Source organism: Canis lupus, chromosome 8 (assembly GCF_048164855.1).
Source record: "Canis lupus baileyi chromosome 8, mCanLup2.hap1, whole genome shotgun sequence".
In the NCBI taxonomy this organism is placed as follows: Eukaryota; Metazoa; Chordata; class Mammalia; order Carnivora; family Canidae; genus Canis; species Canis lupus.
In genome coordinates, this window is record NC_132845.1 from 28,352,316 (window position 1) to 28,376,687 (window position 24,372).

The 24,372-nt window shown below is 40.3% G+C and overlaps 2 protein-coding genes across 9 annotated transcripts in view; one reads left to right on the plus strand and one right to left on the minus strand.

The window, feature by feature from the left end:
* Window positions 1-2,947: 2,947 nt before the first annotated feature.
* On the minus strand, window positions 2,948-23,563 carry EXTL2 (exostosin like glycosyltransferase 2). 8 transcript variants are annotated; one of them, XM_072834715.1, is made up of 6 exons: window positions 23,447-23,563; window positions 22,525-22,689; window positions 19,379-19,456; window positions 8,047-8,474; window positions 7,354-7,424; window positions 2,948-5,049 (listed from the first exon to the last, which is right to left on the minus strand). In XM_072834715.1, the coding sequence occupies exons 3-6, from the start codon at window positions 19,381-19,383 to the stop codon at window positions 4,561-4,563; spliced, it is 993 nt and encodes a 330-aa protein (XP_072690816.1). In that variant the 5' UTR covers window positions 19,384-19,456; window positions 22,525-22,689; window positions 23,447-23,563; the 3' UTR covers window positions 2,948-4,560. The 8 variants fall into 8 exon arrangements, with proteins under 8 accessions (XP_072690816.1, XP_072690820.1, XP_072690818.1 ...); XM_072834719.1 differs by lacking the exon at window positions 23,447-23,563 and adding an exon at window positions 12,064-12,143 and having other exon boundaries at window positions 22,525-22,904; XM_072834717.1 differs by lacking the exons at window positions 22,525-22,689; window positions 23,447-23,563 and adding exons at window positions 12,064-12,143; window positions 21,709-22,198.
* The window catches only part of SLC30A7 (solute carrier family 30 member 7), a 90,687-nt gene continuing 89,303 nt past the window's right edge, over window positions 22,989-24,372 (plus strand). The window contains exons 1-2 of the mRNA XM_072834711.1: window positions 22,989-23,251; window positions 23,456-23,557. Of these exons, the coding sequence (XP_072690812.1) occupies window positions 23,172-23,251; window positions 23,456-23,557 (182 nt within the window). The 5' untranslated portion in view covers window positions 22,989-23,171. The remainder of the gene's footprint in view (window positions 23,252-23,455; window positions 23,558-24,372) is intronic.

The following is a 24,372-nucleotide window of genomic DNA, read 5'->3' on the forward strand; positions in this document are numbered from 1 at the left end:
TGCTGTGTGACCCCTGGGGGGACGGTGATAAAAATCAGCCCAACTTAAGGACCACTGCTATAAATTAAAGCTCCTTCCCTCAGGTTTATTTTGTTTTTTAACTACGTAAAATATTCTGATCAAGAATTTGATTTTTTTAAAGATTTATTTATTTATTTATTTATTTATTTATTTATTTATTTATTTATTTATTTATTCCTTCATGAGACACACACACAGAGAGGCAGAGACATAGGAGAAGCAGGCTCCAAGCAGGAAGCCTGATTTGGGACTCGATCCTGGGACTCCAGGATCATGCCCTGGGCCAAAGGCAGATGCTCAACCGCTGAGCCACCCAGGCATCCCAAGATTCTTTTTTTAAAATAAAGTATTGTCATATAAAAAGAGAAGCCTCGAGTCATTTCTAGTTTAGATAAATACTTCATTTGAATATTCCATTCTGAGCCAGAGTTAATAAAGTGAGTTCCTTAAATTGTTTTCAGTACTTGCATATTCATTCTTGCTTCTTTTTATGCTCCAAGGTATAATTTTGACACAGCTACTAACTCACGACCAAGTTTCTTTAACTCTTGGCCAAGCTGCTCTTTCTTTATCTGTAACAGCTTTGGAAAAATTTGTGTGCTTTTCTAATGCTACAAAGTTTTCTCTACACTTTATGCCCTTTGAACCAAAAGCAATCAGGGAAATTTTAGGGCAGGTATTTTCATCCCCATTCTCCAGATAAGGAAATTAAGTAGAGCCATGACTCAGTGCATGTTTCCAATGTATCAAATGTTCTTTTTTATTTCTTTTATATTTTTAGGTATTGAGAGAGCCTTCATGAAAGAAGAAAAGGAGTGATGGAAGTCAGGAGAAAAGGAGTAGAGAGAGCGAAGTTGGGAGAACCCTAACAGAGCAATAATCACTGGTTTATGAAATAGCCGTGGGGTAAGGAATGACTTCTCACCATTGAAGCACTAGCAGCCAGTGAAATTTGGCACCTCCCCAACCCTCCTCCATATCATGATCCTCCACTCCATCCTCCCCTGCCCATTCCCTCTACGTCCTGCCCTTCCCTGCATTTGAGAGCACAGCTTGCATACACACCTTTGGGTCAAAGCCTTGGGTCCTTCCAAGAGGAACAAATATGAGGGTTTTTTTTTTTTTAAAGATTTATTTATTTGAGGGGAGGAGGGGCAGAGGGAGAGAATCCCAAGCATACTGTGCTGAGCATGGAGCCCCACGTGGGGCTCAATCCCATAACCCATAAGATCATGACCTGAGCAGAAACCAAGAGTTGGATGCTTAACTGACAGCCACCCAAGTGCCTCCCCCATTTTTTTTTTTTTTTTTTGCTGGATCAAGCAAAGGGTCAGCAACTCATTGCCTACACTTCAAGCCTGGGAACAAAGAGTTTCTAGAAGCACTTCAGAAGCTTCCTAAAACTTACACTGCCTTTGAATGTTTTGACAGTTGGGCTGCCTGTTTTTCAGCCTTCTTAACAGAGTTAACATAACCAAATCCTTCCAAATCCTGCGACCTTCGAGTATTTTGCACAGGGAAAAAAGAAAGAAAACCTTTAAAGAATATGCAAAGTTGGGAAGTCCGATGGAAAATAAGTGTCTTCAGATGTGATATGAATAGTGCAGCTATGGCAATGTTTCTAGACGCATATAGCAATATGTATCAAAAACCCCCAAAACACACATACTACTAGATAGGTCCAGGTATTGAAATTCTTGGCCTTATTATAAAGGAATCATTATAGATGTGCTCAAAGGCAAGGGCACTTACTCAAATGTTGTCCTAATAGTAAGAAATCAAACAAAATGGTAATATGATTGATTATATAGTTTATCTATCCAATGAAATACCAAATTAATCGTGCTATTAAAATATATGACTAGGAAAGTCAGAAGAAATAGACACAAATATGCTTAGCCATTGTTAATGTGGCGGTGTGCTTTTCATTTCTTCTTTATGCCATTCTGAATAATCCAAAATTGCTAGAATGAGTATGTAGGGTTTTAAGAATAAAGGGCATTTGAAATTTTATTTTTTTTAAGATTTTATTTATTTATTGAGAGACAGAGGGGGGTGGGAAGAGGGACAGGCAGAGGGAGAAGCAGTCTCCATGCAGGGAGCCGGACGTGAAACTCGATCCCAGGACTCCAGGATCACACCCTGGGCTGAAGGCAGGTGCTAAACCACTGAGCTACCCAGGGATCCCCTGGCATTTGAAATTTTAAAAAATGACATGAAAATTGCCATAGTTCTCTGTCCATTGTTATATAGGAATAATTCATTGAATATCCACATGGTGGGCCCAGGGGTTTTCTAATACTTAGGTGGCGAGTTACAGAATTAACTGCACTTATTAGCAATAACACACCCCAACAGTTCTCATTTATTGGCCATGAAAATGGGCAAGGCATTGTGCTATATTTATATAAGCTATCTGTTTTATTTCTTAAAGCAAACCCCTTGGTAGATAGGACTCTCATTTTTGCAGATGAGGAAGATGATGCTCCAGGAAGTTAAATGTGAGATCTAAGGACTTCAGTCCAAATATTCTCCTGGCACATTTAGCCTCTAAGCTACATTACTTTCTTCATGTAGTTTTAAAGCTGAACATCATCTCTTCTCCTGATCATTTGGAGCAAGAACAAGAGGGGTACAGAGGAAAGCAGTTTTAGTAGAATCACAGCCACAAGGCAAAGGTCTCTGTATCACAGACTGAGCTTCACTTTGTGATCCTATTTGCTCTATAATGTCTGAAAACCATGATATGATTAACTTATGTAGTGCTTAAGACAAGTTTGAGAACACAAAATGAGAAATAAAATCTGGGAGTATTTTCCCACTGGAGAATTTCCTCCTGGGGAATGCAGCTAATGCCTCTGTTTTACCTGAGCAATATATTAGAATAATTAGAAATTCATAAAAATACAGACCACAAAAACATTGATTCTGTTTAATTAACAAAACATCTGCAAGGTAGAAGTTTATTTTATTTATCTGCCAGTGGAATTCCAAGAGGCAAAAAAAATCACTATCAAGGTTGGCCAAAGCAGATAATGAACATCATAGATTTTGAGTGAGGTTCTGGGTTCTAATGGTTTTACCTGACTGCATTAAGACACGTACACATGCCAATGTAAAGAAAGAACATTTACTGAACTAACTGCACAGAGACCTCATTGTTGGAACATTAACCATGACTATTATTGTATTTTTGCAGCTCTGCAAAGGTGCGGATATAATGACATCATGGGAGGAGGAGGAGGAAAAGGAAGGGGAAGGTGGCAGACGCGGGCTTAATTAAGTATTCCTTGCTGCTAGTATGAACAAGGAACAGACACTGTGTGGAACACAGATACTAATTCACATAACAGAGTAAGCAATTTAACAATTTATCGATGCAGACTCCCTATAAAATTCCTCTGCTATGATTCAGTTCTCTTATTTTTTTTCCTCTATGTAATCAAAATATTATCAAGATGAATAATGCCTTGAGTCTTTTTTGAAAAAAAAAAAAGAGAGAGAAAGCAGCAGCAGCTCTGAATACAAGAGATCAACTCTGTGTATATATAATACGTATAACTCTTTAGTATCCACAAGATAACCTATGCCCTAACAATAAGAATTTTTCAATACAAGGGTTTTAACTTCCATCAGTTCCTAATGAATCATTCTTTCAGAAGATTATTTTTTAAGTTTCTTAAACAACACATAGTTCATGTAAAATATAAGAATTAACATAAGCTCTCAAGGTCAGATTCAGGGACATAATGCATTGCCTGAATCTAGGAACACATTTGCTCCTTGCTGCATATAAGCTGCACGTAAGAAACACAGGCTGCACTTTTTTGTGATCCATGCAGTAAATGTTCACAAAAATCAAGCAAACAACTAGACATCCTTCAGCTACTAAAATGAACTCTCTCAGTCACAACAGACTCATCAACGAAAATAAAAGCACTGATGGCTGCGTCAAAACCATGCTGGGCTGAGTTAGTGCTGGAAAGGGCTGGCTGGAAAGACCACAATGAAAGCACTGAGAGTCATGAGTTGTCCACTTGTTTTTATAAGGGATTGAAGATTATTCTCCTTTCACATGGCTTTTCTCTACACCACAGGCTTTTGCAAACGAGGCATTTCAGGCTTCAAATGAAAACAATCATCCTTTAATGAAAATCTCAGAAATGCTTTTCTGGAGTTTCTGATCCTGGAGACAACTTGCTATATAGGTCCTTAAGGCAAATGCCAGGAGTCAAAGAAATTGTAGAACAGTCTCGGAATGTAAACAATAAAATCACTGACCAAGGAGTTCTATCCATGGATGAAAACTCCTCCAAAAACACCTATCTAGAGAGTACCAGCTTCTTGGTTTTTGAAGTTCGTGTGAATTTTATGTCCTAGAAGCACTGTACATTGTTTCCTTTGTAGAGACTTCCGTAGTGGATAAAAGTTCATGATGTTGCTTAAAAAAACCCAAACAAAACAAAACAAAACACCAACCCTAGCAAAGAGAAGCTACTCAAATACTAAGCAGTTCTGAGGTTCGTTTTTGTTTTTGTTTCATATTTTGCTTTTGTGGTTGGCATAGGGAAAACCAAACTGAGAAATCATAATATTGGAGTATTTTAAGGGCATGCTATTGTAGATATTAACAAGCTTATTTATACAGTAAGACCTCTGCAAAAAGTGCTCAGCTCGATGCCACATTCCAGGATAGCCACCATTGGATTCTTTTTCTAAATTCCCCATGTTTACAGGTTTCACAAATACCCCTGAAGTCTTCCCGGTGTGCTTGGCAATGATAAAATTCATGGCAATATCATCACAGTTTTGGATTTCATCTATCAAAGCATGGACAGCGGCAGGCTGCCTCTGAAACAGGTCAAGGTATTTGCTATTGAAGAACGAGGCTCCAATCAGCACCATAGAGTACTGGTCACCATTCCCAAACCCTGGGGTTTGCAGTTCAAAACCTCCATAACTGTAGATGCCTGATGAAGTAGAGACATGCTTTCTAGGAACAAATCCTACAATTTGATCAGGAAATTGCTGAAAAGATGGAAAAAGAACAATTAAAGGTGGCATTTCATTAGAGCAGACATGGTGAAAAAGGCAATGATTTATTACAGAGAGAACTAAACTGATTTATCAACTTTCTTTTATTCCTGGCTTCTACCTCTCAATTTCATCTAATTCCAGGCAACTTCAGAAATCTATGTCCTGATACATTTGTAGGTCAAAATTCCATCACAACCCAAACTGTTGACAAATTTTCTAACCTTACAAATGCTATCTTAATTCAAATGTTATCTGATATTAATAAATTCTAGTCACCAAAGAGTCTGGTTCTTCAAAGCTGATAGTATGAATGCTATTTATTATGGGAAATAAGAAGATATAGTATAATTATTTTGAAAACGTTTCAATCTCTTAAGAGTACATAAAACTATGGATCTACATGTATGATTTTACTGTTTCCCCATGTTGATTTCAATATTCTTGAAAGCCACTGTTGAATTTAAACAACGCTATATTTCTCTCCCTTTTCAGCTTGGGCATTTCCTTTTTAAAAATATGAGTAAAAAATATATAATGAGATATTGTCAGGATCTTTGAAGAAAGGATAGTAGTAAAATCATAATACTAAAATGAGAGTAACTAAAAATGAAACAATCAGCCAACAAAAGAAAACCAGTGAAGCATGGAAAAGAAGTAAAAATTTACATAGTTAAAAGGTTTAGTTCAATCTCATAAGTGATTCGTGCTTTACTCATTTACTAAAAAGACATTAAACTAGGGACACACACACACACACACAAATCAGGCTAGGTTAAACCCCATTTCAAAAAATTCATCATCTGGGAGGGGTAGGATCCAGATACGGGAACACGGAATTCCCACGCTATGAGATGGTTGTATGAGCAGTTGGGTAAGTGTTCCGAAGTACCGAGGACAGGATGACAGCTGTGTTGCTGGGAGGCAAAGGGGAAAGTCAGTGGGTGGAGGATAAAGCCTGGGAGGCTTTGGAAAGGATATGCCATTTACATCATCTAGGAGAATGAATAAAGTTCCACAGATAGCTAGAGGAGGAAAAGTCACATCCTAATTAGCGGTAACGGGGGAGTGCAAAGGCACGCTAGATACCCACTCCAGCCTTGCCTGCCTCTGTACCCCAAATCGTTAGACTACACCAGGCACTGATGGGGCTGAACTTTAGGAGTCAGGTTACCTTGGGCAATGGATTGAAACTATTCTTGTTTATTCTTCTATGAGTAAAACCTAAAAATCATATTTATCCATCTTTAATGATGGTTTACTTGGATTGTTCTAATTAACCACGATTCTATTTTCCCCCTACCCTGACAGTTTATGGAAATTGATTTTTTACCTGAAAGAGAAATTTCACAGCTGGAGTATTACATTAGATTTTTTTTGCCTAAGAAGCTTTTATTTACAGGGCTGGAAAAACTGCTATAGGGGAAAAAACTTGTTGATCGGTATACTTGGCATAAAATTAGAAACTTACGTTTTGAGAGTACTGACAGCTTGCAGAGTACTGCGACCACTTACCATTAATATCTAATGTTCTCATATCCCATGTAGCTAATTAAGGAGAGTTACTATAGTGCAAATTAGACCATTTATTCGGTAGCACAGTGTTTAATTATTTGACACAGCTTCAGAATACTGGTGTGCAGTCCTGGTTTCAGGTAATTGTACTGCCACTTGTAAAAGCCAGTTACTATTAATTAACAGATTCAATAGCAAAGAATTGTTTTTATAGAATAGCACACAATTTATGCCTGTTTATTCCAGCTAGGATTTAGGGGAAAAAAAACCCAAAATAAATTTTAAAAATGCATACATAAATAAATAAAACTGCCACCACAAAGATGCAAGTGGAATTAGTACTGCTACTAATTCCTAAAAAGTGGTCCCAGCATTAGGATTAAATTTTGCAGGAGTAATAAACACTTTCTTTTAAAGAAACTTATATACAATATTAATATAGAAATACACTTCTCATGTGAGACACATATCTGTGGCCTTGTAGAAAACTATCTCTAGATTCTAGTCTTTGCTATACCAGATCATTTCCTCCTTGTTCTCTGGAAGGTAGTTCTAGCTCTTTTCTCCAGTATATCAAATATAAATCAAATACAGATAAAAGATACCAGATTTTGCAGGTTGGCTTAACTGAACACGAGCCACGTTGACTGCCATGCAACAACTGTATCTGCCTCTTAGATAAATAGTGTCTATGCTGTTTAAGATGACTCACATTAAACCTGGCCAACTAAACCCTAGGTAAAACTTTATACTGATGAATTCATAGAGGAAAAGCAACATTACCTGCCAAACTGAGAAAGCAAAGACAAGGTCTTGGGCACTAATTAGCGTGTCATCATCTACCATTAACACTGCTGCAACAAAAAAGGAAAAAAATAATTATACCCAACAGTTGGAAATGAAAACTAAGCTAGTAATATACAATGGTGTCTAGATAGAGCGTTCTAATGAATAATTTTCTAAACAAAATTAGTAAATAAGAAATGTATTCTTAGAAAAAGTACTTATTTGAAATGTAATTGATATTTATAATTGCCTGAGGGGAAAATTATCATGCAGCTCTCATCCATTATCCTAGAAATGAATGAATCTATAAATAAAACTGAGGGTCTTTCAAGCAAATTACAACACTCATGAAACTGCTCTGACCGGGAGGAAAAGGTGGCAAAAAAATACATTAGGCATAAGCTGAATGGCATTTTACTACTTTCTGTGATACAACAATATGTAATTATAGCAGATCTTTCACATTAACTTCTTTGCCACTGTTGCAAGACCTATGGGATTTCTTCCCCGCAAAACTGCTTCTTGACAGCTTGAAAACTGCCCCTTATGTTTTTCAAAGTGCTTTCTTTTGATTCACTCCCCCTGCTTTCTCCACATAATAGGACATGTAGAAGGCCCGAAAACTACACATCCGCCCCTGGCTCTGGTTAGCTGCAGCCCTAGCCAGCTAGGAGCCCAGCAGCAACTCACCATTGGTTTCTAGTTCAGGAAAGACCTGGAGTCGATTTCTCATCCTGTTTGTCGTCTGTAGTTTGAAGATCACAGGGACGGGATGCGGCCCTAGAGAATTCCATAACTCGTCTGGTCCCTTCTCCCCAACATTGTTCCACACTACAATCACTTTATGCAGATATGGCACAGCCTGATAATGATTTAAGAGTCTCAGTAAGAGATCTGTTCTGTTGTATGTCTGCATTATTAGAGTAAAGGAATCCAGGGTGGACTTGCCCTGGGATTTTATTTCCCTACGCAAAGTGAGCATCTTGTCTTCCTTGATATTTGGAAGTAAAGTGGTCAAAGCCCCGGCTACGAGCAGCAGCACGAGGATGACCACCAGAGAGAAACGAAGGACTCGAATGCCCATCACTCGTCCGGGAAGTTTGCAGATGTGGCAATACCTGGAATAGAAATGGAAATAAAATACAGAGTGTTAGCATTCTTACTAGTTACTGTGCTTTTGGTTTTGCTTTTTTAAGGAGGATGGAGGTAAATCTTAGTTTAGTTGATTTAAATTCAGTTCTCCCTGCCTCTTTGATAAGGCAATTTGGCCTCAGGGAAAAGTGGAAAGTGCAGTGAATCAACCTCCCCTTGGGCCTGCTTGCTTCACAGTTGTGGACAGAAGCTCACTTACACACAAGCCAGAAGAGTTAAGGAGTGTATTTTAAAAATCTGCCCTCATTTTAATATGAAGAATTTGGAACTGGAGCTATTTTTTCAAATGATATTACATTTCTCTTAGGAGTGTACTCATTCTTTAAACAGCTTTACTGAGATATTATCGACATAAAAATTGTATATCTTTAAAGTGTACAACTTGATGTTCCTATACATGTAGACAGCTGACCTTTGTACAGCACAGGGCTGAACTGCATGAGCCCACTTAATATGTGGATTTTTTTCAATAAATACAGCCTAGGACTGTCCATGGCTTTTTTCTTCCTTAGGATTTTCTTAACAACATTTCCACTTTTCTGGCTTAGTTTATTGTAAGAATACAGTATATAATACATATACAAAATATGTGTTCATTGAAACATGTATGTTATAGGAAGGCTTCTGGTCAACAGTAGGCTATTAGTTAAGTTTTGGGCGAGTCAAAAGTTATATGTGGATTTTTGACTGTGTGGTGTGTTGGCGCTCCTAACCCTCGCATTGTTCAAGGGTCATTTATATTCCAGAGTACTAAATTAAAACATACTTCTTGGTAGCAAACTTTTGTCCCAAAAAAAACCATATGCAGATAACCCTAATACAAGAAACATAATAATGGTAGCAACAGCAGCAACAAACAATTATGCTGAGTTTACAACTTATCAGGCCCTGTACTAAGTGCTTTGCATGTCATAGTATGTACTTATTCACTCAATAAAACAAATAGCTACGAGCGCTCATCGTACCAGGCACTGTTCTAGGATCTGTAGATACAGCAAAGAATAAGATAGACAAAGTCTCTCCTGTTAGACACAGAGAAAATAGTAGACAGAGGCAGACAAAAAGTAAAGCCAAAGATAATTTAGGATAATGCTAATGAAGAGAATACATCAGAGTGACATAAGCAAGGGCCAGATTACCAGGGATTTTGTCAGCTGAGTAAGGAGTATGGATTTTATTCTAGTTGAGATGGGAAGCCATTAGAAAGGTTTGATCAGGACAGTGACAGGATCTAGTTTCTTCTACTATAGTCTGGAAACTTACAGAAGTTAAATATCTTTCTCAAGATTGGACCTGGAATCTACACCCAAGAAAATCCGCTGCCAGAGCCAGGTTGTTCATCATTATGGGCTAAGGGAGGTATGTACTGCTAGATTTAAATTCTGGTTGAATTGAGGTAGGGCTCTGGAGCTTCTAGATCACCCTCTCTCACAGCACAAGAGTATCAGAAGGTACTGTAATCAGCTCTATACTCTCTTACCCCTCACTATACCTAAAGGATCTGCCTAAGATGACTACTAGGTGAACACACATCTCATGAATGTGGCCTGGACATTCATTGGTCAAACATTACTGGCTGATCAGACCTCTCAGTCATGTATGTAAGAAAAGACTGAATCTCACAGGCAGTATTGTAGAGACCCAGAGCTCTGATTTCCTACCCTCTCATACAGTTCACCATCACCCCTGCTGCTTCCTCCTGGAGCACTGTTGACTTTCAATTGCTGCCATTTTTTTCCATTCTTCTAGTTCTGCTTCTGATTCCAGACTTTATTTACTCTGCCACAAGCTCCCATAAGCTTTTTAGGTAAGTCCTTATTTTATATTTTGGCAGCTGAGCCTTCATATACATCTTACCATGTATACCCTAGAACTATTCAACTGTTCTGTTCAAGTATGAAAGCAAGAAATGAGGAAAAAATATTCAAAGATCCCTACCCAGAAAAAGACTGAAAACAAAAATCAACCAGAAGTTTCTAAACATTTAGAAAATACCTTTAAGGAAAAAATAGATCTTAAAACCAGAAAGAATGAGATATTATTTCTTTTCTTTTTTGAGATCTTATTCTTTATGCCTTTAATGGATCTATCATCTACCCTCTCATTATTTTTCATACAATTTCTCTTCTCAGGCTATACTCTCATCTCATGAGAAAAATACTCTCATCTATTCCACAATAAGACAAACATGATAAAGCTAGAGGAGACTGCTCCCTCACAGCTGCAGTATGCTAATCACAGTGAGCCACTGTCGCTGTTCTTCTCTGTGTATCATTGCCTCTGTATAGTTTATTTTTGGTTGTCTTCATCTCCTTAGAAAAATGTGCTGTGTATGGATACCTAAGCTCTTGAGTTCACACCCTGTGGCTAACTGGGCATGTGCAGCCAGACTGCCATTCCATGGGCAATCCTAAGACTGTAGTCTAAATCTTCCCATCTCACAGATTAGATTCTCAATGAAGTCACACTTCAATTTCCAAATGATGTGCAGTCAACCTTTTGTTTTTCACTGAAGAGATTTAGCAGTGGTGGAATTCAAGTGACAATCCCATGCCTGTGATCTTATTTCATGCGGTAAGGCATGTTTTGTTACTGTAGAAACAGTTTCTCTATACATAGTTCAGCAAGGACATAGACCATCTAGACCATGCCTTTAACATCTCCCTTTGAAGCTTATGAGAATGGGGAATGGAATTCTAACAGGGCTAGGGGCATATACTCTATGATTGGATAGTGTGCGGAGGCATGTGCAAGCAAAGAAGAGCTTATTCATAAGATCAAGGGGATGGTCATTGTCATTCAACAACTCACACTTTTCAATAGTCCAGATTTGGAAAGCAATGTTACCTTGCAGTAACTTTTTTTTAGAGAGTTTTCAAAGATATTCTCTCCTGGACTTTCTCTGTAGCCTGTTCTGTTGAGAAAAGCAATTTTGTGTTTCTCCTTTTATCATGGCCTCACGTTAGATATGAATAAAATGAATTATTTTTGAAGTAACCTCAGCTTACTGTGATTATTTTTCAAGGACAGTAATTTAAGACTCTAGAATACAATGTTTTCATTGCACGCACCCCCTTACTAATAAACACATACTGTTAATATAGGCAACCAAAGACAAACCACTATGAATTAATAATCTTGGTTCAAAGGCCTTGAAAATCCTTCTAATCTACTGAATCAAAATCAGGTCTCATAAAACATATTTCAGTTCTGCATAAAAGCATAAAAATGGGTAGCTATAAGCACTTAAGAGCGAAGAATCATCTGACAATTGCATTAAAATACACCCTGATTAAAATCTATGTGTTCATTTTCCACAGCTGAGTAGGAATACCAAATTGTAAAACTTACACAGAAGTACTTCTAGTTTCTAAAGCAGATACAGGTAACTACCTGGCAATTTTAGTGTAGAAAAAGTAATGAAGATTAATTACTATGGCCTACTGTAAATACAATTATATAATAATTATATATTTATGTATACAATATATAATAATTATATGGCCTATTATAAACATACATTGTCAAAGAAACTCATGAGTATTTCACTTTTACCTATACTTTTAAGTAGGATTTATCCCCATGCTCTTCAGAGAAATTTCCTCTTTCAGGTAACTTCTAATCCTCTATTTTACCTGTATCAAAAATGTGTTGGGAGATATGAATAATTTATCTTTAGAAACACAGTGTAAATATTTCATGTGATATTTATTAAATAATGCAACCCAATAAAATTATGTACAATTTTTAATCTGTATAGAAAGGCAAGAAGAGCAAGAACAGAGATTGTGGTACAAGTGGCACATCAGTACTTTGAGAACAGGTAAGTCTGGAACTCCACTGTAGGCCCACTAAACACAGTTTCAGATCAGTTTGGAGAAGAACAATGACTTCACTGGCCATCTGGATTTCATTTTATAGTTTTCTTCTGTTCTTTCTCTAGAGAAAGAACTTACCTAATTCATAGTTTTGAGCTTTGAACACGAGATATGAGTAAGTACATACCTGGGGCAGTCTACATAATACGTAGAAAGAACAAAGAAGTAAATGCAGGCACCTCTCAGTTCTCTTGCTCTCAATTCCTGCACCTTCTTCTTAGATTTGATTTTCTTATTTCTTTTTAATGTCTATCTATTTACTGACACCTTGTCTCATTCTAAAAAGGATCTGTTAGCTCTTAGACTATTGCTTCTCTGCCTTTCTCCAGTCCATGACTCACCATAGATTAAATGTAACTTTAATAAATATGGTAAATGTCACCAAAACAAAACGTCTCCCTCTTCTGATCATCTGAAAAAACAAAGACTCCCAAATGACATTTTATGCACATATGTTAACGTATTAGTTCTTCATAGAGAGAGCACATCCTTGTAATTATTTTCATATTGTTCTTCTAGCATCTTCTAAACCAGGGGTTTTCAACGGGGATGACTTTGTTCTCCGGGTGATATGTGGCAAAAACTGGAGACATTTTTGATTGTCAGAACTGGGAAAGAGATGCTCTCGAGTGGGCAGACGTCAGAGTTGCTGCTAAAATCCTGCAATGGACAGGACATCCCTCCACAGGGAAGCATTATCCGGCTTAACATGCCAATAATGCTGAGGTTGAGAGACCCTGCTTCACATATACTTTACCTAACAAGACATACCTGGACATGATTGGGGGAAGGACTGCTAGCCAGATGGCCTCTGAAAACTCCACTGCTTTGGTTCTACTCAAATAAGGGATAAAGCTATGGATCCAAACTGCCCCAATATTTATATGCTTTGCTGTACAAACACATAAAATGAAAGAGAGCTCTAAGTCAACTTCCTTATTTCATAAAGAACAGAAGGTCCAGGCATAAGGAACTTGCCTAGGCTCATGTAGCTGCATATAGCACACCAGTAGCAGAGCCAGGACAAGAATCGAGATCTCCTGATGGCACGAAAGAGCCCATGACTCTTTCCACTGTACTATAGTCAATTCTGCAAGGATGTATAAAAAAATCAGTACATAAGACTGTCACTATCTGTAAGATAATATTCATACTTGGTATGCTGGGGTATTTTTTACAACTTCATCAAGATTTGTTTCCTATACCTTAAATTTCACCCATTTAAAACACAATGGACTCTTGAACAATATAGGTAGTAGGGGTACCAACCACTCCACCCCACATAGTCAAAACCCCATGTATAATTTTTAACTCCCCCAAGACTTAAATTCTAGTAGCCACTATTGACCAGAAGCCTTAGCGTAACATAAACAGTGGATTAACGCATATTTAATATGCTATACATATTATATACTGCATTCTTACAGCAAAGTAAGCCAGAGAAAAGGAAATGTTATTTTAAAAATCCATCTATAGCACTGTACTGTATTTATTGAAAAATATCTGCATGTAATGGGATCTGTGCAGTTCAAACCCATGTTAAGGGTCAACTAAACACTTTAGTGGCTTTCAGTATATTCACAGAATTGTGCAACCAGCACCACAAATGAATTTTATAACATTTTCAACACACCAAAAAGAAACCCCCAGACCCATTCATTAGCAGATACTCCCCATTTTCATCTCCTCCAGCCTCCCTCCCTGACCAGGAAATCACTAATCTACTTTCTGTCTCCACAGATTTGTCTGTTCTGGACATTGCATATAAATGGAATCAAACAATTTGTGTCCTTTGTGTAAGGCTTTTTTCCCTTAGCAGAATATCTTCAAGGTTCATCCATGTCACAAAACATACATCAGTACCTCACTCATTTTTTTATTGCCAGATAATATTCCATTCCCACATAGATATAACACATTTTGTTTATCAGTTGCTGGACATTTGGGGTGTTTCCACATTTTGCTATTATGAATATTGCTGCTATGAACATTCATGGACAAGTTTTTATATGACATATGTACTCATTTCTCCTGGGCATATACTTAGGAGCAGAACTGTAGGGTCACTATGTCAGAAATCTTTTAACATCTGAGAATTGAAGAGCTTTTGGAAGAGCATTATTTGAAATGTGAAAAAATTTTTCTTAAATGTGGGTATAAGAGTAAGAAAGTAAACAATGCACACATAGTCTATAAAGCAACAGTTGCAAATTCTCTAATGGGTGTCTCTAAATAGACCAGGCAATTTGAATTTTCAAAGACCCACTATGCAGTTATTTACTTATATCATCTATCAACATTCCCTGGAAGGAATGCTGTTGAATGAAAAATCCTTTTTTCACGGCTAGTTCCTTCAGACTGAAAAAGCAACAATTATCCAGACTGAAGCTGAAAACAAATATGCCATAGTATGAACAAAGATTAGTTATGTCCTCTGACTCATAAAGTAGGGAAGTAGGGAGCAGCCTGACGTCGTGCATTGAGAAGCTGTCATTTTCATTTTGATGCCACAGATGGCGGAGGAATGATAACTCTCCTGCCATTTCACTACTAGATTTGTCTCATATCATACAGATTGTTTTCTCCTCTGGTTCATCCTGCAAAATATGTACTTGCCTAAAAACTGATGATCATAGAATATAGATGCTCAGAAAAGGGCCCTCAGCTGCCAAGACATAAACTCATCTTCAAAGTGGAACGCAGAGGCCAATTCAGAACCTGGGCTTTCCTTCCGTGAACATGTAAGACCTGGAAGAGACAGCTATGCAACTGGTGAGTAGTTTCTGACCAGGTTCATGGCATGCAGATGACACACTCACTGCTCAATCCCAGGCAAAGTGACACGTGGTGCCAAATTCCAGAAGGACTTTCCTCTCATGGTACCAACAGCCAGGGTGCTGGCCTAGGACTTCAAGTGTTAGTACACGCTATTTGCCCCCCCTACAAGGCCCATTCCTGTCCCCAGCTGATAAATTCCTATCCCCAGGGTGACTCCCAAGTCTCTCTCAAACATCCCCTCCCCTGCAAACACTCCTCGCACTCTCCATCCTCAGTACGCCTGAGAACTAGAACATAGGGCTACTAGGCTTTGTTTCCAGGTATTACAACCATTGACTATGCTCCTTTTTGAGTCTGATTGCATCTGGAAGGCAGTTCCCATCAGTCTTTGTAACCCAGAACAGTCCCAGGCCCATTTTCTGAGCAACTGCTACCAACTCTTTGTGGTTAAATGGGGTAAGGGCATCCCTGTTCAAACAGTCTTCAACTCTACAATGGATAAGAAATGTTTGAAACTAACAGAACAAACTTAAATTAAATGCGAATGAAGGCCCAGTTAAGACTAGCCCCAAGAAGCCAGTCCCTATGTAAAAGACCTGAGGATAGTATCCCCCATCTGGTGACCAGCACAACCAGTCATGAAATGTGATCTCAGGCACAAGCCACTTCTCCACCTTCAGTTCTGTGGCCAAGCTACTTTGATAAATAAAAGAGATCCCAAGACTCTCTCCTTTTTTCTTTTCTTTTTTTAATCTTTTCAGAGATATTCTGCATTAAAATACCTTTGCACATCCTTGTTTCTATGGAAGCTCTTAGAGAATGAGCTGATTTGCCTTGAGGGGGAAATCATCACTTCTTAGATAATATCGCCCTTGTGAATTTCCCCAAACTTTTAGAAGCTAACAAAAATTAGAAGCTAGATGACTTCATCTGGCAGGCAGCATACATGATTTTAAACCAACAGAAAATAAAATCTAGTTGAGAAATGGGTCCAGAAACTGACCAAAAAAACCCCTTAGACTTGAGGATGATTGGCAGAAAAAGAAAATGAAGTGAGAACACTGCCACCAAGTGTCATTCACTATTGCCCATAGTAAGCCTCTTCCATTAAAATTTGAAGCCGCATACACTAGAATTTACTTCACAGCAAAACACAGAATGCCAGAAATAGCACATGAAAGGTCATTTTTCTTTACAAGTCTTTTCTAGGTGCTACACAGTATTCTGGGAAGAGTTCTCCCTTTAGTATTTTCCACATATTCAAGAAATTCATTCTTTTCACTGTTATTTTAGAAGTGCCATACCACTTTTCTCATCCTTTACCAACTGCTATCTTCTGCTTCCTAAATGATTTTCCCTCATCTTTCCTCCTGAAGAACCCATCTGTTCTTATAAGGCTCTTCCTAACTCCCATTACTTTCTTCACAGGTCTAAATACATCAAAATAAGTTAAATCATTTTGTTACCAATAAATATTCTTTATTATTCGTATTAATAATAGGAAATTATTTAGGACTAGGAAGAACAGGAGAACAGACTTATAGTAATAATAAATAATAAAAGTGTCCATGCTGTTGGACTCCTCTTGTGATCCTCCTGTACTTACGATCAATTGTAGTGTTCTGAATGGGTCATTTAGATGACCACAATCTGGATCACATTAGGAATGAATACCATTAGTCTTTTCTAGTCAACTATACCTGACTACATATATAAGATCACTGATAGCCAATTTAAAGTCTTTCGTTCAGAAGGTTTGGTTTTGGCCCTCATTGCACTTTGAAACTGTAGTTCTGAAACAGTACTGCTAAAGCAGACTGATTAATAGCTACATTTATGCAATATCCCATTTGAATAGATAGATACTGTGACAGTTCATTTCTCACTATAGACTGTAAGGAAAGAATTTCTGTACTGGGCACATTAAAGATCAAGTCTTCCTGATGGCAGCCAGGCAGAGCGAGCCTTTCCTTTGTAGGGAAATCAGGTTTGATGAACACCAAGGGCAGCATTTTAAAGCAAGGATAACAGACTGTAAGTACCCACATTTCCAATTCCCTCCCCAATCCCACCCCTTTATTTATAGCAAAAGCTGCCCAATAGTCCTGGCATTTTTTTTCTTCCTAAGTCTATACAAAGCATCAGATCCTTTTCTATATTTCCTCAGACAGCTATTATCAATTAACTAGATTTGCTTCATTATCACAAATTTAAGAGGAAATAATGTATAAATATCATATGGAAAGTTTTTTTTTTAAGTACTGCCTTTTTTAATCCAGCCATTTGCTACTGAAGCAGACAGCAAGACAGCGAGGTCCTGTCTACCCTCAAAGGGCATGGGTTATGCTAGATAAAACTATCCTAGATAAAAGTTCACTTTAGCTTTGCATCTTTCTCCCGGAAATGCCAATTAATTGTAGCTATGATGAAGATAATGATGATAATGATGTCTGGAGATGACCAATTCCTTGGACATGTATTAGAGCAGGAGTAAGAATGGTCTTATTTCTAAGAGTAACATCCATGACTTGTAAGGCTCCAAGGAGTCAAAGCATCCCAAGAAAGCCTAGAAATAGAAAAGCATTTTTAGCTCAGTACAGTGCCATGCAAAATTAGTTCCAGAAATGGGTCAAAAAGAAACCAAGTACATCTGCAAATATATTACTTTTACCATTCTAGCATGATAGAGCTTTTCATTTGGACTTCTGTTTCAGTCATAGGAAAATGGGAGAGAAGGTAAGATTGTTAGGCAACAGATCTCTGGAATATTCTATGTAACCTTCTTTTACAAAATAGTGGTTTTCAGCAATAAACTCATATTCCAAAATTGCTAAGAGAAACAGACTTCTTCATACATATGAATTATAATTTATGAATAGTCTCAAATATCAGACCTAACATCAAAGCAATCCTGATTCATACAAGCTTTCTAACTTTTTTTGAGGCAGGTCAAAATACCCATGGTGAATATCCATCAGGCAACAAACATTTACAGGTACTTATCCTGTGCCCAGCTCTGTCAGGCACTAGGGATGCTAATGCAAAGAGCGCCCAGCTCCTGCCACCCCCTGTCCCTCGGAGCTCAGCACTAGTAATGAAAACTGTCAGACCTCAGCCACTTGTATGATATATAATTTCTCAAAACAAAACTAAAATCTATCCATCCCATTTTATGGATGGAATAGCTGAGATTGAGAATATGAAATCATTTTCCCTGAGCCACAGAAAGAGTGGTAGGTGACACCAAACTCCTGACTCTCACATTTCTTATCCTCAGCTTTGTTCTAATCTATAGGAATATTTCAATTTTAGGGGTATTGGCTTTATTCCATAAGCTGAGCTATTTTCATGAGTAAAACTAAAGGTGTTGGCCTTACAGTGTTTTCTAACAGGCCCTTGGCTCAAGTAGGAATTTTTATTTCCAAGGACATAAGTACCTCTAGAGGAAATAACTCTTCTCAGATAAAAATATTGATACTACATTCATGTTCACAGCAGCATTGTTCACAAGAGTCAAAAGGTGGGGGGCACCTGGAGAGCTCAGTCAGTTAAGCATCTGCCTTCAGCTCAGGTCATGATCCCCGGGTCCTGGGATTGAGCCCCCTCAGGCTCCCTGCTCAGCGAGGAGTCTGCTTCTCCCTCTGGCCCTTCCACCTGCTTGTGCACACGCACTCTCTCGCTCTCTCAAATAAATAAATAAAATCTTAAAAAAAAAAAAAAAAAAAAGAGTAGAAGCAACCCAAAATCCATTAACAGAGAAATGGGTAAACAAAATATGAGATAATTATTTAGCCTTTAAGCAAAACAATGAAATATTATTTAGCCTTCAAAAGGAAGGAAATTCTATCACATGCTGCATCATGGATGAACCTTGAGAATATTATGATAAGTGAAATAAACCACTCATAAAAAGACAAATATTTAATAAGGTATCGAGATAAAAAAAATAAGGTATCGAGATTAGTCAAATTCATAGAGATAAAAAGTAGAATGGTGGTTGCCAGGGGCTGGGAGAAAGGGGAAATGGGGAGTTGGTGAATGAGTATAGCATTTCAGTTCTGTAAAATGAAAAAGTTCTGGAAAATGGTTGCTCAACAATGTAAATATTCTTAATACTACTATACATTTAAAAGTGGTTTAGATAGCAAATATTATGTGTATTTTACTACAATTTTTTAAAAAACAAACAAATAAAAAACCATACTGGTACTTACCTCATTATGGTAAAGTTTTAACTTTTTAAAAATTTTCTTTATGGCTTCTGTAATTGATAGGAACAGGATCTCTTGGTGCTATTAGGGGAAATCAAAGATTTTTCTGTGATGCTTTTGTCAGTCAATGGGAAATTTTTAAAAATGCTTTTATTGCCATTGCCTATAGGCTTCAAATTATTTTTAGAAATTAAAATGAGCTGTTCTGTGTTCTAAAAATTACATTTAGGCAGTGAGATAGGGAACATCTTCCTGTGAGGTTGGAGCTAACCCTGCTACATTTTTGTTTTCACTTTTTGGGAAGTATGCAGAAGCAGAAAAAAAAAAACCTATCTTCCCGCCTATCAATGTGTTTACACATCTGAAATCTCTATGCCATATATATGTGCCATGGAGCAAAACCTTGGAATGTCTTAGCAATTTACACTTATATTCGATTTCTAGATTTTTAAGAATCTGTGGTTTTATCCACCATCACAGCTTCTTAATTCAGTCGAGGTTCACGGGGCATTCAATTTGAGTATCTAAAAAAGCGTAGGGTTTAAAATAGGGCTGCAGCTAAATGCCAGGGTTGATTACTGAGGAATGACAGATGGCATCCTTCCTATTCCTTACTAACTACTGCCTCAAAGGAGCTGGAACTCCGACTGGAGATAAGCGTCTGCCTCTTCATTCTCCCTGAGTTCATTTCTCATGGTCCTCAATCACATGTCTGGGAAGCTGGTTTTTTTTTCCCATCGTACAGTTTGCCTAATTAATCTAATACAATTAATTAGTAGAAGATGATCTAAATAAATACTTACAAGTTGAGGATGGAAATCCATTTATTAATTTAAAAATGTTCATGACTACATCTATCTTATAACCATGAAACCCCCATTTAGTTTTTTAAGACACGAAGGAATTAAGAATTATGATTGGAATCTTTCAAATTTTGATTGGAATCTTTTAAAATCCTGAACTGAGCTGAAGAATCATTTTTGATTTTCCAAAATAATGTTCTTTCATGAAACAAGTTACTGAAGGGGCAACCAGATGCCTGGGACAAAAGACTTCATATATATCAAAAGACTCACCGAGTGACAGTTGTCTCCCTTTGATACACTAAGGGCTTACCTTGTGCACATATAAAACATCACGATTCTAAAATCCTAGACTGATTTGCCTGTTACCCTCTCTCCTCACATCAGCTTGTTCTGCCCATAAAATTCTTCCAGGCAAAGAACTTTGACTTAATTGGCTTTATAATTATTTTTCCTCCTCCCACCCTGTACCCAGCACAGAGCCTAGCAGATAGTAGACACTCACTGAATGACTGCTGAATGAAAGAAACGAACTTTAACTTTGATATGACAATATATGTTGGTCAATATGTATGGAAGAAATATTATTTCAGAATGACAAAAGAAGTGAGATGCAAACATTTTCAACTCCTAGAACTTTTCCTGCTTTAACTAGTGTCCAATTTGTATTTCCAATAAAATGCCTTTAGTATTAAAGTTAGTAATTATGCCGTCTAAGAGTGAAAGATGTGAAGTGGCATTGCCACTTTTTGAAAGGAGAAAGCCCTCACGGGAATATCTTTATCTCTGAGGTAAGGAGTGAGGCAATTAGGGAGTCCCAGGAAACCAATATAACTGAAATTAAACTTCAATTTCTCCGACGTATGTCAAAAGTATTTGAAAGGGGTAATGCGGCTCCACAAACCACAAACCAGCTGAGCAATTTCTGGTTCGTAGCAATATAGGATAAAATGCAGAATTCATTTTCAAAGGCGGAATGCAAAAATACAGGCTCAAATTGCAGCTGACCTTGATGAATTAAAAGAGAATGCTAGAAATCAGTTACTGAAATTTGGTTATACCTCTACCGCCCTCCCCAGTTACATCATGTTGAAATAAAGCCGTTTTGGAGAAAAACCCAATCACCGTGGCAGTATTTACCTTTAATCTAGTTGGCACCCGCTTAATATTTCCCCAGCAGTGCAGTAAAGTAAAAATCAAAGTCTGTGGCTAAGATACAGGCTTCCTAAAAAAATGTAAGTAAATTCTACTCATTTAAAATATTTCTGTTTTAAATTAAAATAATGAAACACAGGACAAGAAAGGCAAAGAGAAAATATTCTTTAGAGAACTTAATTTCTGGGATCTAGCTGTTTTGCACAGCAGTTTTAATTGACACGAGCATCGGGAAAAAATCACATTTTCAAAAATAAAGCCAACGAATCACTACGCCAGTCACGCACAAAGTTCCAGGAACGAGAGCAAAGCATGCATACATCCCCATGCAAAAAAAAACATTTTTTAACACGAGAGCGTTTGCTCCCTCCTTACCTCGAGTGCAGAAGATTGCAGCGGGGCCCGCCGGCTTATTCGCTTGCAGCTTGGATCTCACAAAACGGAAGGGGCGTCTCGCTTGCTCATTTTTTGTGTTTATGGTGTGTGGGGTTTTTTTTGGTTTTGCGTGTTTTTTTTTTTCTTCCCCTAATCCCAGAAGCGTGCACCCATCCTGCCTCATTCGCGGAGTGATAACCCGGGAAAAACACCGCCCGCACCGCGAGCGCCTGGAGCAGCGGACGGTCCCCGGCGGCCGCCCCGCCCTCCCGGTGACGCTCCACTTCCTGTTAGGCCGAGAGGCAGCTCCCGAGAAGCTCGGTTTTGTAGTTTCCAGCCCACGTCCAAAAGCCAGCCCTGCTCCCCACCCCGACCTTCTTCCCCAAGGTAACAACTTTTAATCCTTCACGTGACGGACCACCTGACCTGGCCCCAACAATTTTCCGGAAGGGCGCCGCGGGCGTCCCGACCACGGGGCGGGGCCGGTGCGGGGGCGTGGCCAGTGCGGGGGCGTGGCGGGGGCGGGGCCCGGGCCGGGAGCGGCCTCCGCGCCCCCCCAGACCGGTCCGCTCCTCCAGCGCCGCCCCCCGCTGCGCGCCGAGCTTCCACAGAGATCCCAGCGCCCCGAGATGACCTGGAAGTGAAGGCGCCCTGCACGAACTCGAGAGTTTTGGGGCGCGGGGGGGTTCGCGGGTCGAGACTGTCCGGGAAGCAAACCTCAATTCCAACACGATCCCGCAGGGGGCTCCTTTCAAGGGCTTCTCCTGGATTCACTTAACCTTCTTTCGAAAGACGTGTACTGATTTGCCCCCTTACCTGGCACTACGGAAGGCCGGGCGCTGGGACTGGGCGTACTAGGATTTGGGAGCCCGCTGAGCTCGCCCCGCGGCACCATCACTTGCCGTCCTGCGGGCTGGGCGGCTGCAGAGCGCGCTGCCGCCTGGATCCTAAAGCAGGGCCATCGAAGCGCCGGGATTCATGCTACGAGGGGGAAATGGCGAGAGGGCAGGCGCTGGACGCCAGCGCATCCGGGCACATCAGTGGGAGGCGGGCGAGGCGGGCGACAGCGGGCCCTCCAGCCCCCAGCCACCCCGGGCCGCGGGCCGCCACCGCCTGGTGACTGCATCCCAGGCCTGCGCACCAACCAGCTAGTAGTTGCCACCTTTTTTCTGCCCCCGACAGCCCCCCGGGGGCTCGGGGCTCCCGCGCCGCCCCCCCCGCCCCCGCCGCGCAGGCCCCGCCCCCGGCCCCGCCCCCCTCCGCGTCCCAGGACGCGTTGCGCGGCCCGGGCCGGAAGTCGGCGAGTTCCCGGGTGTGTGCCTCCGTCTGTCTGTGTCTGGAAGCGGCGCGCGGCCCGGGACAGACGCCGGGGAACCCCGTCGGAGGCGTCGCCGCTGCACCGCCGCCGCCCACGGAGCCGCCTGCAGAGCGGAGTGGCCCCGGCCCCTCGCCGGGCAGAGAAGATGTTGCCCCTGTCCATCAAGGACGATGAATACAAACCACCCAAGTTCAATCTGTTCCGCAAGATTTCGGGCTGGTTTAGGTGCGGGCTGCTGATTTTGCGGGAAGGGGGTATCGGCCGAAGGGGAGAAGGCCCGAGGTCCGGGCGGGGGCGCCGGGGACACCTTCCTTCCCCGCGGGGACGGGAGCGTTTGGAGCGGGGCGGGGGGTCTGGAAAGGGGCCCCGGGCCCGGGTCCTGGCGCTCCCTTGACTCTCCCGCCTCTTCTCCACTTTTACCTCTGCCAGGTCTATCCTGTCGGACAAGACGTCCCGGAACCTGTTTTTCTTCCTGTGCCTGAACCTCTCTTTCGCTTTTGTTGAACTACTGTACGGCATCTGGAGCAACTGGTAACCGAAGGGGAAAGGCAGGGCGGAAGCGGGGGGGGCGGGGGGGGGCGAGCAGTGTTTGCCACGTAGCTCCTCGCCGGGAGGTCCAGGTCTCGCTCGCTCTGCCGGCCGCCCCGCCGCCGAGCTGCTCTCGCATCCGCACCAATCTGGCAAGGCTACGTTGGCGATCCGGGGCCCGTCACGTGCAGCAGCATTACGATCTGGGTTCCGCCCTCCCAGGCCTCCCGTCAAACAAGAGTGACAAGTCTCCCTTCATTTTGGCCGGTAGAGAGTCATCCCTGACTACAAACCGTAGCTTTGCTCACTTTCTTGGAATTGGGAGAAAACTCTGTCCTGCCTCTTTGGGGTGGGAGTGTTCCTTGCTTCCCTTGCGGGGGAGTGGCATTCGGATTTCACCCTTAAGGTTCCGACAGGGAGTAAGACCTGAGATGTTCAACCTGATTCATCAGGCTTTGGAATGGGAAGGAGCTCCGTAAAGGGGATTTCCGGGGAAATGTGTGTCATCCTTCTCCTTAGTTTTATGTTACGACTGTCTCGTGATTTTCCTCCGGGCTTCCTGCAGAAGAAGATCCCATATAGTTTCCCACAAACTTACATCTCTTGAGTTCATGGGTTTCTGTGCCATCTTTGGGTGGGTTCGTTTGTTTTTGAGACTGCGTTGGGAAGAGGCAAATTCAGGGACTCTGGAAATGAAGTACTATTACCCGGGTGTTTGCTGTTGAGTAACTTAGGGTCTTGTAAAACTGTTCAGCGAACAGTAAGATCATTACACTTCTAAGTGTGCTGATTGCGCTTTAAATCTCACACTCATTTGA

Bases quoted from the DNA above. Each gene is read 5' to 3' on its own strand.
- EXTL2 (XM_072834715.1), bottom strand. The intron at 7,425-8,046 runs GTGAGTTGCTGC...TTTTTGTTGCAG, and splicing joins TCCTGAACTAGAAACCAATG to CAGTGTTAATGGTAGATGAT. The intron at 5,050-7,353 runs GTAATGTTGCTT...CCATCTTTTCAG, and splicing joins TTGCTTTCTCAGTTTGGCAG to CAATTTCCTGATCAAATTGT.